Below are 13,941 nucleotides of genomic sequence, written 5' to 3' on the forward strand. Positions count from 1 at the left end.
TCCCATCCCACTGTCTCTCTATGAAAACTAACATTCTGGCTTCCTACTAATCCTTGGAGGCCATAATTATCCTCTTGTATCAAGAGACCATGCCCTTTAAGAGCCAGAGACCTGAGGCCAACCAGCCAGCCCCGTTCACTAATCAAATACAAATGAGGAGAGGTGTTCCCTACAAAGAGCTGAGTTGCAGGAAGAGACAAGAAGACAGGGAAATCGGGAATGCAAAGAGAGGCCTCAGGAAGGGAGAGTCCTGTTGAAGTAGTCCCTGAGCAAGGAAGACTGTAGGAGGAAAGCCCTGGGAGTTATGGCTGGGTAGAATGCCCCAGGGGGAAGTGTTTATTTTCCATTTGTGGGCTTTTAGACAATAAATGGAGTCTGGAGGCAAGAATTAAGGCCTGATAACTCCCCAGGTTGATGAGGAAGGTTGCCATTTTATAATCACAATTTTTCTTCATCTTCTGCTGTAAATTGTTAAGGGCCTTTGAAACTCTCAAGGGCTATTTTAATTATGAAGCAGAGGCAGGTGTGGCTTGGGCAGTATATTCTCAGCTGCTTTTTCCCGGGGTTGACTGGCAAACTAGGGTTCAGTTGGGCAATATGTGTATATATATAATTTAGGAATCTTTAATCTATAAAAGCCTGGTCATCACATAATAGTATTAACTGTGCAATAATTGTAAAGCTTAATATAAAATGCAATATGCAGAATACAGTAACGCAGTGGCAGGTAAGTGAAAGGAGGACTAGCTGTTTCCTTGTTTACAGGATAGTATTACTTCTGCCTGTTACCCTTTGTGACTCTGTTGAACAGTCTTCCACTGATGACCTGTGACTTGCTTTACTATCAGGCTGTCAGGAAAATAGAACTCTTCAGAGTTACGACAGCTAATAAGCTTCAAAAACAACTGGCCAACCCACATATCATATGCTGGATATAAGACATGCAGACTGGAAATACAGCATACATTTTTAATGGTGAGAGTAATTAACCATTGTAACAATTTACCAAGAGTCATGGTGGATTTCCCCATCAGTGACCATTTTTAAATTGAGATTGGCTGTTTGTCTAAAAGATCTGCTTTAGCCGCTAGGGGTTATTCTGGAAAAGTTCTATGGCCTGTGCTATACAGGAGGTCAGATTAGATGACAATGGTCCCTTCTGGCCTTGGGCTTTATGGATCAGAAAGGAAATGTGATATGGGTACATCAACTGGAAGACTCTTTTTGTGACCTAAGTTTATAAAAACAGCTGCCTGGCAGCAAGTTGCTGTAATGCTGACACTTAGAAAATGGCAGGGGCTGTTCAGCATAAATTGACTTGGTTGCTTACAACCCATGTCCATTGGCAAAGGAGGTATCTAGCAGCAGATAACTACAAGCCTGCTCACCATCACCTAATTACTATTAATCGGGATGTTTGGCCAAAAAAGCCTCCATGCTAGCACCCTGCCTGAGCAGCTTAAATAATTTAATAACACTATATCTCATTCATTTTAACAAGGATATCTTTTAATCATTTCCCCTAATTGTGTTGACTTTTTACCTGGCAGCTGGGAAGAGGAAAAACATTTATTTAAAAATGTGAAAAAGTGACTTTTTGCCCTCAAGCCACAGAAACTGGCAGTGGGATTCAGGAACAGGTTTAATACCTGACACAATTAGTTTAGGAAACTGACTCGGTATGGTTTCCAACGGTCCATTTATGTTTTGAGAGAGATGAACTTGAACAAATATACTTTGTCATATTTTCCACTGATGGTGGTTAAATACAGATAGTTATGTTGTCATTCTATTAATGTTAATGTACTCTTTCTTTTAGGAATGTGGGATAACGTAGAACAAGAAAATCAGTAACAAGATATAGACATGAGATGCCTGTGTTGAAAGCATCTGATGTATCATTCAGCAGTAAAGTAGTTAAATATTGCTATTTGAGTTTAAATAGTGAACTCCTGGCCCCTATGAAGTCAATGGCAAAACTTCAATGGAGCAAGGATTTCATCCACAGTGTTTTACAAGTAAGCTTTCAGGTTAGCACTATCTGAAAAGTAATAGGAGAAATTCATACTTCTCTTCATGCTCGGGTTTCAGTCAGCATTTCTGGATACATCCTCAGCTGGAGCCAGCTTCCCCATCTATTCCCATTGGAGCGAATGGGGCTTCCACTGAAGATAATGTGGTTTTGACTGAAATATTTCCTAGATTCTAACACCAGTGCAGCTCCACTGATGTTAATAGTGAAGCAGCTACTGTAGACAAGGATTCTGGAGTATATTACTATTTTAAGCACTGGGTAGGGGAGGGACAAGACTTTCAAAAGTAATTAATGAATTTAGGTGCCAACTGAATGAATTTGGGTGTTTTTATGCCAAACTCAAGACACTTGAAATGGATCTAATTTTCACAAAGTGCCAACTGACCTCCCTCTGAGCGGCAGGTAAGGTTGCCAACCTTCCAGGATTGGCCTGGAGTCTCCTGGTGATTAGTGAAAGCAATCCAGAAGATTTTAATAGGATATTTTAAGAAAATGACATTGCATCATGTTGTGGCGGGGGGTGGGGGAGGAATCTCCCGGAATAGCTTCAGTCAGCTTGGCAACTCTAGCAGCAGGACACCTGAAGGTGTTTTAACTTGCTTGGCCAAAACACTAGTAACTCCTGAAAATTTAGCTATCCCATCTATATTTGTCAGGGCAGGTCTACGTGACAGCATGATGAACATGCCAGCAACTATTGTTGCTTTGCCTAAACCAACATTCCCACCACTGCTGCCTCATTAGGGTATAAATGTTGGCTATAAATTAATGCATATAAGACTAAGGGTTAATAAAAGCAAAGTAATTTATTTATATGATTGAACTCCAAAGATAAAGTGTCTTGCAAAACCCAAGACAGTAAAATTGTTTAAAATGCCTGTATTTTATTTCCCCCCACAGATTATGGCAATGTCTACATTAGAAAGCTTTATCGGTAGCCTTTATGCTGGCATACGGCGGCAGAGACTGCAGTGTCACTACAGACTGAGCACACTTGGTTGTCTTTGGGGCCTCGGATAATCACTGTGAGAGGGTGTATTGGTAAAAGATGCTGTGTACTGTGTGTAGGCACCCCTGTGTCTGCTGGGACACTGTCTGGTGCATTACCTTATGGGATATTTTTGCAACATATTGTGGGATACCAGCAGTCCTGTCAGGGAATTTGGATAGCTTTAGATGAAATTTCCACAATTCCCATTGTTCCATCCCATAATCTTTCTGCACAATTTTTGTCCAAATTAACATCTTTATTTCTGCCAGTATTCTGCAGCTGAATTTGCACTGTTTCTTCTCCTCACAGGCCAAGGATATTCAGGACTACTTTCCTGAGCTAGACAGTAGCATGAGGCATAGTTGCAGCTTTGCACTCAGCCACACCCGTGGGCATTTTAAAATGGAGGGTAGGCTTTTGGTCACTGTGACCCTCCACCCCCCGGCAGCAGAGTTTGGAATGATGATCACAATGGTCATTGTTGTGCCTATTGTGGGCCTGTTTTTAGTGATACAGGTAAAGCAGCATCCACAAAGGCACTGTGTCTGTACCAGTGGAACCATGCCAGTAGAGGGTTTGTCATTCGGGAAAAGTCAGTGTTGGCAGGGCTCAAAATTGAGTGTGGAGCTACATGAAGATGTGCCAAAATAAGGCAAGTTCTGCTGGTAAAACATTGTAGCGTAGACTAGGCCCACATCTGCAAAAAGAAAACTTCAATTATTATTGCCTTCTAGAGGGAAAATGTTCTCTTCTATGCCAAATTACAGATGAATTACTAAGGGAGATGTTCTTTGCTCAGGGATTGTTTAGCTGCTGAGAAATTGCTGGGCAAAGTGCAGCAGGATAAGAATTTGGAGGATGAAGAGACTACTTGAACTATGGACTTATTTTTGATGTTATGGTCTTGTCTTTTTTTTATCTTACTTTAACAATCAGCCAATTTAAGGTCTGACATTGCCTGCATATACACATGCTGTTTACCTAAGTTTAGCAATGCTGTCAGAAAGCTGAGGAAGGAGGCAATTCTGTAAAGTGGTGTTGCCCCATTAAATCTTATTCCCATTTATTTTAGCTCCATTAATTATTATGGATCCTTTAAGGTAGGAGTGGCTAATCTTTGCTTGTGTTGCATCATGCACAGCTGTCAGGGTACCAGGGACTATGGGCTGTAACTCAGCTATATAGCAGCAGCACCTCTGCTCATGCAGGCAGGTTCACATTTAAAACTTGGTTTGACATAGGTACAGAACTCAGGGTGTGAAAAATCCGCATTCCAGAGTGCTATAGCTGTGCTGGCTTAAACTCTCAGTGTAGACACAGGGCTGGTGCAAGGATATTTCGCGCCCTAGGCGAAAGTTCCACCTTGTGCCACTCCTCCCGTCACAGCAGCTCCTCCCCCGACCCTGAGGCACCCCCCTGCCCCAGCTCATCCCTGCTCCACGCACGAGCACATGCACCCCGAGCACGCCGTGGCCGCTTCACTTCTTCCACCTTCCAGGCTTGCGGCGCCTAAACTGATTGGTGATGCAAGCCTGAGAGGTGGGAGAAGTGAAGCGACCACAGCGTGCTCGGGGAGGAGGTGGGGCAGGGGTGAGCTTGGGTGGGGAGTTCCCTTGCGTGCCACCCTGTGCCCCTTACTTGCTGTAGGTGGCCCTCCCCACGCTCCCCTGCCCCAGCTCCCTCTGCCTAAATGCTGGCGGCAACCGGGGCAGCTGAAGATCCAGCCTCTAATCTATATAACAATGTCAAAATCAGAAGTAGATGCACATCATTGTTAATTGTTTCATTATATTTGTATGTTCTTGTATTTTCCTATTTGGCTAACTGGAAAGTGCCTGCTGTTTGACTTAACAAGAACTAACTAAATCAATTATGGGAAAACAGTGATTGGAGGGGAAGGGTATGGAATAGATTGGAAATTTGGGGAGGGAAATACTGGCAACGAGAGAGCGGAGACTGAGAAATGTATATGAAAGGGAAAGAAGAGCTCTGTATAAGCTCCAAAGCTTCTCTTTCACCAACAGAAGTTGGTCCAATAAAAGTTAGCTTACCCACCTTGTCACTCTAGTATCCTGGGACTGACATGGCCACAACAGCATGGCGCATAACACGTGAAAGGGAAGTGAGAATGAACCTAAAAGGGTAAAGAGAGCCAAAAAAAAGGGAACAGTAAGAGAATAAAGAAAAACAGGGACTGGAGAAGGGCCATGAAAAGAAAAATGATAGTTTAAAAATGCAAAAAACAAGGTGGGTAAAGGAATATCTTTTACTAGATCAATTTGGTTAGAGAAAGAGAGATGCTTTTGAGCGCCACAGAGCTCTTCCACCACCAGAAGTTGGTCCAATACACGATATTTCCTTACCTCCCCCCTTGTATTTCTTATAGACCTGAGCCACCACACCTACACCAAGATAGTAAGGTGAACCTATTTAATATAATTAGTAGGGAAGTACAAATCCATAACTCCATCCAGAGGGGAAGGAAGGAGCAAATTGAAATACACTTAAAAGTACTGTGCTGGGAAATTAAACGTCGGGTTAGGAGGCTGCCCAACAGCCTGGAAAGGCCCTGTACAATGCGTAAGGGGGCTTGCAAATGTCACATTGAACCACCCATGGCATGTTTCCCCCTTGCTTTTGGCTGCTCAGGATGACCAGATGTCCTGATTTTATAGGGACAGTCCTGATTTTTGGGTCTTTTTCTTATATAGGCTCCTATATAAATATAGGCTCCCCTACCCTCTGTCCTGATTTTTCACATTTGCTGTCTGGTCACCCTGTGCTCAGTGCATAGGTGCCAGAATGAGGGGCACTGAGGGTGCTGCCACGTGCCCTGGCTTGAAGTGGTTTCCATGATATACAAGGTTTCGTTTAGTTCAATGGCTCTCAGCCCCCCTGCCTCAGCAGGGCCGGCTTTAGGCCAATTCGCCCAATTCCTGGGAATCGGGCCCCGCGCCTAAGAGGGCCCCGTGCTTTAGGCGCCTTTTAAATTTTTTTACTTACCCTGGCTGCGGTCTGCTCCGGGGTCCTCCATGGCCCCGCTCCTCTGACCAAAGCGCTGGGGGAGCGCGGCTGCCCCACAGCCCCGTGGCCCTGGCCGGAGCGCGACAAGCCCCGCAGCCCTGCTCCCCTGGCCGGAGCTCCGGACGGAGTGCAACAAGCCCCGTACCCCTGGCTGGAGCTCCGGGCCCCTTAAATAGCTCCCAGAGCCCTGGGGTAGCAGGGGGTTCTGGGGGCTATTTAAAGGGCCAGGGCTCCAGCTGCCTCTGCCACCCCGGTCCTTTAAATTGCCACTGGAGCCCTGCCACCCCCATGCATTCCCCAGGGCTCCCATGGCTATTTAAAAGATCCGGGGTGGGATAGAAGCAGGGGACCCCATGGCCCTTTAAATAGCCCCCAGAGCCCTGGGATAGCGGGGGGCTAGGGGGCTTTTTAAAGGGCCGGGGCTCCAGCTGCCTCTGCTGTACCCCCTGCCCGCACCAGCCCCGCACCAGCCCCGCCCCCCGCTGCCTGCAGCCAGCTCTGCAACCCCTGCCCACAGCTAGCCCCTACCAAACACCCTGCCTTGTCTCCAGCCAATCCCTGCTGCACCCCCCTGTGGCCCTGCCTGAAGCCAGCCCGCCCCACGCTCCCCTGTCTCCAGCCAGCCCCGCACCCCTTGCCCTGCCTGCAGTCAGCCCCTGCCCTGCCTCCAACCAGCCCCATGTCCACTGCTGCCCTGCAGTTCCCAGGCCAGTAACCTGCACACCTGCTTCAATGAGGGGGGCAGGAAGCAGCGGGAACCCACACATGTGCACGCCCCCAGGGAGTGGCGGGGACCCACACATGGGAAATAGCAATCTTTAATAACCACTCAACAGCATATGTGATGCAATGTACATAATATACAATGTTATTATTCATGTAGTTATGGAAAGTAAATAATACAGGGAAGAAATGGAAGGCTTCTTTTTTTTAACACTTTTTTCTTTTTAAGTCATCCCTGCCAGGGCCCCGCCCACAGTGTTCGAATTGGGCCCCGCACTCCCTAAAGCCGGCCCTGTGCCTTGGGGCTGCCTTCCCCAGCACAGGGTGGTGGCTCCAGGGACCCAGACACAAGCATCTGCACCACGTGACTGTCCCTCCCGGGGAGTGAGCGGGACTCTGCTCCCCGGGGGAGGCCTGGCCCGGCACTGCGGGATGTGGGGAGGAGGGGGCTGAGGTGGAGGAATTGGGCGTGTGGGGGGGTGGACCCTGAGGAACAGGCAGTGGGTTTGTACGTAGCACCATGGGGGCAGCCATGAATTAACCCCCAGGATTAACTAATCCCTCCCGGCCGCGCGGTGCTTGGAAAGAGTCACGTGCTGGGGGCGGGTGGCTCCCCCACCCCCTCGAGGGGAGAGTTGGTTGCTGCGGCCTCTTTCTCACTTCATTAAGGGAGGGGGAAGGGGGGGACTATGATGGCTGAACCCGCTTCCTAACGGTCAGCTTTTCAAATGCTCCCGCGCGGCCTGCCGTGGAAGCTACTCTGTCCCCTTCCCCCACCCGCGGGGGCGGGGCTGGGGCTGTGGGGGGAAAGCGCGCGGCTGGGAAGGAGGCGACCTATTGGCTCACATCCGCTGGGTTGACGCATTGGCGCAGCCTCAACCCCGTCCCTCCCCATTCTACTCTTCGCTCGGCGCGAGTTGAGGCTGCAGAATCTTATTAGTCGACTCTTGATTAAGCCCCGCCTCTCCGCCTACGGCTTTAGAGGAATTCTATTGGTTCTCCAGGACGTCAGTTACTAACACCCTCCCGTCCCCTCTTTTCCTCTTGCTTACGCGCGGTGGAGGTCGCATAATCCGATTAGTCCTAGCTGTCGTCAATCACTACCGAAGCCCCGCCCCCTAAATAATGACTCGTTCACATAGACGCTTGCGCCTTTCTATTGGCCCAGCTGGAGCCGAGGGCGTGTGCTGCCGCGGCACGGCGGGCGGGGCTCCCAGCGTCCCCTTTGTGTGAGCAGCAGCAGTTGCCGGCCGAACGCCTGAGGAGCAGCAGCCGCCATTTTGTGCGTGTCGGTGTGCTCCCCCACCCCCAGGCCCCTTTTCTGTGGTACCGGCAGCGGCCAGGTCGCTGGCGAGGCTAGGCCGGGCCACGCCAAGTAGGAGCCGCGGCAGCTGCTGCTGTCTTGAAGTTGCGGCGCTCGTTGAACGTGGAGAGGCCTGAGCCTCCCCCCAGCAGGAGGAGGAGTCTCGGCGCCAGGCCTAGGCGCAGCCCCGGCGGAGGCGGCAGCATGGAGAATTCGCAGCTGTGCAAGCTGTTCATCGGCGGCCTGAACGTGCAGACCACAGAGGCCGGGCTCCGGGAGCACTTCGAGGCCTACGGCACCCTCACCGACTGCGTGGTCGTGCTCAACCCGCAGACCAAGCGCTCCCGATGCTTCGGGTTCGTCACCTACTCGGCGGTGGAGGAGGCCGACGCCGCCATGGCCGCCTCCCCCCACGCCGTGGACGGCAACGCGGTCGAGCTGAAGCGGGCCGTGTCCCGGGAGGACTCGGCCCGGCCGGGGGCCCACGCTAAGGTGAAGAAGCTCTTCGTGGGCGGTCTAAAGGGGGACGTGGGCGAGGGGGACCTGGTCCAGCACTTTAGCCAGTTCGGCCCGGTGGAGAAGGCCGAGATCATCGCCGACAAACAGAGCGGCAAGAAGCGCGGCTTCGGCTTCGTCTATTTCCAGAACCACGACGCCGCCGACAAGGCCGCTGTGGTCAAGTTTCATCCGATCCAGGGCCACCGCGTGGAGGTCAAGAAGGCCGTGCCCAAGGAGGACATCCAGTCGGGCGGGGGAGGCGGTGGCTCTTCTAGGCCTTCCCGGGGCGGCAGGGGAGGAGGACGAGGACGGGGCGGCGGCGGATCCGGCAACCGGGACCACAACGGTCTCTCCAAAGGAGGCGGCGGCGGCTATAATAGCTACGGAGGCTATGGCGGAGGCGGCGGCTACGGATCTTACAGCAGCGGCTCCTACGGAGGAGGAGGTGGAGGCGGAGATTACGGCAATGGGTACGGCGGGTTCGGCAGCTACAGCCAACATCAGTCCTCCTACGGCCCCATGAAGAGCGGCGGAGGAGGCGGAGGAGGGGGCGGCAGCTGGGGAGGGCGCAGTAACAGTGGACCGTACAGAGGAGGCTATGGCGGGGGAGGGTATGGCGGCAGCTCCTTCTAACCGGGGGCGCCCATACCCATTGGGGGTGGCATGGAGAACCCCCCCTTTGTTACGGGGCAGCTTCTAATGGTTTCTCCCCTCACTCGCCTAAGGGCAGTTCCTAGTAAATGCCTCCCCTGCTGTGGGAGCAGCTCCTAAATGCCCTCTGGGGGTCGCCTCTGCCTGTGCCACTTCTTTCTCTCTGAAGATGGACTGGGCCCCACACACACATACTTTGTGTTACAGTCATTGATGGACTCTATTTTTTTATTATTACTTGGACCTTGGTCGTTTTTATACTAGCAATGAAAATGTCTTGTTTTAATTTGTTTTTTGGGGTGGGGGTGTGGGGTGGGCAATGTCTTGCTGATTCTGAAGTAAAAACTGGGGAGGGAGATGGGGGGGAATTTACTTTGTTGTAAGGACTCGATACCTGGCTACATTTTTTCCCTACAAAATCTGCTCGGATCCATGACTGAAATTTACATTTCTGTAAAGGAGGAAGAAAAATCGTTTTTACGTTTTTTATTTTTTAAATAAATCATTGTGTTCATTGACCTTTACATGTCTAACTTTTTTCCTAGGATCCATTCCGTACGGTTTAAGGCTTTTCTGGGTTTGAAACAAGTATTGTTCCTCTGCTTTTAATTCTCTATGTATTTAGAGACTTTATTGCCAGTAAAGGTCCTAATTTACTTTTTGATGTCCCATTAGTGGATTTATTGGTTTTCAAACACTTTATGGCAACTTTTTTGAAGTACTAATTGGTGGATGTGGTCTGTTTTTTAAATATTCATTCTCACTTTTGCAGTTTGTGTGCATCCACCATCTTGTACTAGGCAGTTTGATTGACGTGCTGACATGATTGGTCGATTTTTTTCTATAGGACTTTTCCATCAAGTATGTACTGTGTAGTTCTAAAGAAATAGTTTGTGTTAAGCATGTGCTTCATTCATATAAAATGTTCAAAATTTCCAATTGCTTAGTTTCAGATCCTCTTATTGGCTTGTCTGTAAATGATTCGTTACAGGAAAGGGTCAACATTTATCTCCAATTAAATGCCTACTTGTTTTCATAGTACCAGGTTTAAACAGACTTCACTTGGTCTGAACTGTTGTCCTTCGTTAAAGTTCCCAGAGAATCCTTTGCAGTACCATCTACTGGCAGAATGGCAGAACCGCTGCTGTAGGCTTCATTACAACAGAGGCAAAATTGTTTGCTAACAACTCTGCTAGATTTTTGAAAGCTGTCTTATGCCATGAAAGGATTGGTGTAAACTGAAATAAAAATCAAATCTGCATGTGACTAAAGATGGGCTCCCTGCATATTGACTGAAACACAATGGATTTGAGGTATCTGCTTCAGTACATTTCTAAAACTCATATAGTTGCCCATCCTTCAAAAGAAGTGATAATCTAAATGGTTTGGGCAAAGTGCTATGATAAATGAGCCAGCTAAGTGTACCAGTAATATAGGTGCCAGTTGTAAAGCAAAATATCTGTGTAGTCTGCTTGATTAACAAATGTATATTTGTAGCCCTTTCACGCAATAGAATTAAAGTTTGTTGTTTATTTGGAAAAAAAAAAAAAGGCATAATGTTATAGGGGAAAACTGCCTTCCTGGATAGAAATATAGAATAGCATCGTTTATGGGTTTATGGATATCACAAATAAAGAATTGAATTCCTTACATGCTTGAGTGAGAGTATGTATGACATGTATTTAAAAAAAAAGTAAAATCACTTTGATTCCCGGTTTCTAAGAACTTAATGTTTAACATTTAACCATATTGCTTTCTATCACTGCATCCTATGGGTTTGTTCCTGCTTCCATTGAAGACAGTGGCAAAACTACCTTTGTCTTAATTGGAAGTGGTATCCTGCTCTAAAAAAACCCATGAGAGCTGCACCAATATAAAGTGTAATTTTCAAATCTTTTTAAAAAAAACAATGTAAAAGACTTAGTGGGCACTGATTTCAGTTGGAATTGGGCTTGTTTTGATTTACCATAGTTGAATTTTATAATAAACCTGATTTCTAATTAAATGAGTGTCCCTCAGTCTTCAGTTAACTAATTTAGTTGTGATTATTTTTATTTTTTTAAACCAAACTGGTACAACTTTCTCTTGTAGATAAAGCCTTAAGGGTCTGGAGTGGAATTGACCTCTCAAAATGGAGGCCTTCCTAGGCCTTGTGATTAGTAACTAAACTTAGAGCTCTTAAACTGTGAAAATTCCAGGCCTTTTTGCTTTGTAAGTAGGTTTTAAGTAATCTGGCTTGCAATTATAATACATATTTGCGTCCAGAAATTCATATCTGTCCTGAGCCAGCGAAGTAGTTTAGGCAAAGTGCAGAAGTCAAGTGTAAGTTGTCTAACAAGCTTTTGCAAAATACCATATTGCATTTAATTAGCTTTACCGATTGTCTTTGTCAACAAAGACCTTTTGGTGGTTTGGTTTTATCTGAGATCTTTAAATTTGAAGGCTTTTTACCTCCTCTACACTCTGGAAACATGCTGAGGTTTGGGGGGTGGGCCACTCACATAAAAGCACAGTAGTCCCCAGTGCAGTTCAAACAACTTAGCGTTGAATTCCAGTTTTGTTTGGGGAGACAGTTAAATCAGGTTCAGTCCTGTCCCTGGCCGAGTTGCTTTGTTTTAACAATAGCAAGGCAGAACATTGTTTTGGAAGATACAATTAAAACTGTTTTTGTGGTCTCGACTGGTCCTTTGATTCAGCTAGGCAAATGCCACTTACAGTTCTGTAACTTTACAGTATGCCTACATATCTTGTGTGACAACTTGTTCATACCAGAAACAAATGCTGTATTGGAAATTACTACTTGGTTATGTAATAATATCCTTCCTCTGGCATTTACCACTACATCATTCTAGGAAAGATGAACCCCAGAAATAGCACCTATATTATGAGGGAGATGCTTGACTTGTTTACTGCTTATGTCCTGAAGGATTATCAATACTTACAACTTCATATTAATGTTTCACAGTTTCCAGTAAGAATTGTTCTGTGGAGAATGTCTCAGATAGTTGATAGTTGCTCTATTGTGACTGCTTCTCTAGAGAACAGAAACACTCTATTGTGAAGGAACCTGTCTTGGAGACTCAGGTGAACAGGATTTTTTTTTAATAATATAGCTTTCCAAGGGTGTATCCTATTGGATATAAAAACTGCTCACAATGGGTATTAAAAGGACCCCACCTTAAATCTCTCACATCCATGAGGAAAATTTTGCCTCCTTTTGATACAAGTAACTCCTAAAGATTAATTGGGAGAAATATTTTTACTTTATTTGGTGCAGTTGATGGCACTTTCTCTCTAGTTAGTCTTTGTTTTTCTATGTAGGCAAGTCTGCCCATGGAAGTTAAAGGAAAGGTAAGATGAATTAACAAAAGGTGTGATGTTAAAATGTATTAAACAATACCCTCAATCAGAAGTAAAATGGCTTTAGTTTAATATAGTTTAATATTTAAGTGTTAAATGACATTAAAAACTTAAACTTTTTGTGGTTTAAGCATTTTTGTTGAATGCAAATAGAGACATTGTTAGGTTTGCGCTTGAGAAAGTGAAACCAGCTAGTCTTTCCAAACAATAAAATACAAAAAAATAGAAGGCATAATTTAGTTTTCATTTTTATAATATAAGGGATTATTTTTTTGTAAAATGGTTTTTTTTAATTTGTACCTCAAAGGGATTTGATATGTTGGTGAAGGAGTATTCAACACACTTATTCTTTAACAGCACTTGACCCATTAGCTTAAAATTTTGATTGTCTCATTTAAGGCCTGGTGTAGAACCATTTTTAAGAGTGACAACTTGTGCATTTAAAAAAAACACTCACTGCACATTTAAAATATAATCCCTACGCATTACTGTAATGAAAAGCTTATTTTCTCTTGCATGTAAGGTGATAGGCAATTCGGATTTTTCAAATGTTAACTAACATTGCTGACACACCTCACTCTGATTACTTCAAAAATTCTGTAGGTCACTGATGTGTCACAGTTATGATGCAGAGACAAAGTACATATTTTTAAAATGAAACCTCTTTCTGCCCCTTCCCCCACCTGTTTAGTACGTTTAATTGGACAGGGCTTTTGTGCGTGCTAAGGCATTGAATAAAGGTTTCAGTGCACACACAGTAGCCATTGTGAAACACTTAAGTTTGTTCTGTTTATCTAATACTGTCCTAAATGGTTTCAGCTGCAGTGCTCTAGGTAAGTATCTCACATTATCTAGCTCTGCTTCAAGAAACTCTGTATTCTGGGAACTGTCAAAGGCCACAAATATGCAATGTGGAACAATAGTAAGATGACTAGCTGAACTGTTTCAGCTAGTCTGTTCCTATATTGATGCTAAAATGAGGCTGAAATGATGTTTAACTCTCCTGAAACAGTGCATTCCAAATGGTATTTACCTTCATCCCCACTCCTGATTTGGAGTATCTGTGGATGCAAGCTGTTTTTATAATTATTAGGTCTTAGAATAGTACATTTCTTAGTGTAGCCTTAGATAAGTGCACTGATCATCCCTGTCTTTGCAACTATCTGTTGGTACCATTGTCACACTGTAGTTGCGTTTCTGTTGCTGCATAAGGGCCTGATACTGTGTGTACTGAGGATCCTAACTCCTTGAAGTCTAGAAACTCAGGGAGATCTTGTTCTTAAATACTTAATTGCAGCTTGGAAAACCTATTCTTGTTTGCTTTAAACTTTTCTGGTTTCTGAAAAATAATACACA

The 13,941-nt window shown here is 45.9% G+C and overlaps 1 protein-coding gene across 1 annotated transcript; it reads left to right on the plus strand.

The window, feature by feature from the left end:
- The first annotated feature begins 7,987 nt into the window (after nucleotides 1-7,987).
- HNRNPA0 (heterogeneous nuclear ribonucleoprotein A0) lies at nucleotides 7,988-10,820 on the plus strand. Its single transcript, XM_030573106.1, has one exon. It carries the CDS (start codon nucleotides 8,281-8,283, stop codon nucleotides 9,205-9,207), a length of 927 nt encoding a protein of 308 aa, XP_030428966.1. The 5' UTR covers nucleotides 7,988-8,280; the 3' UTR covers nucleotides 9,208-10,820.
- Nucleotides 10,821-13,941: the final 3,121 nt, after the last annotated feature.

This window comes from Gopherus evgoodei, chromosome 8 (genome assembly GCF_007399415.2).
Source record: "Gopherus evgoodei ecotype Sinaloan lineage chromosome 8, rGopEvg1_v1.p, whole genome shotgun sequence".
Lineage (NCBI taxonomy): Eukaryota > Metazoa > Chordata > Testudines > Testudinidae > Gopherus > Gopherus evgoodei.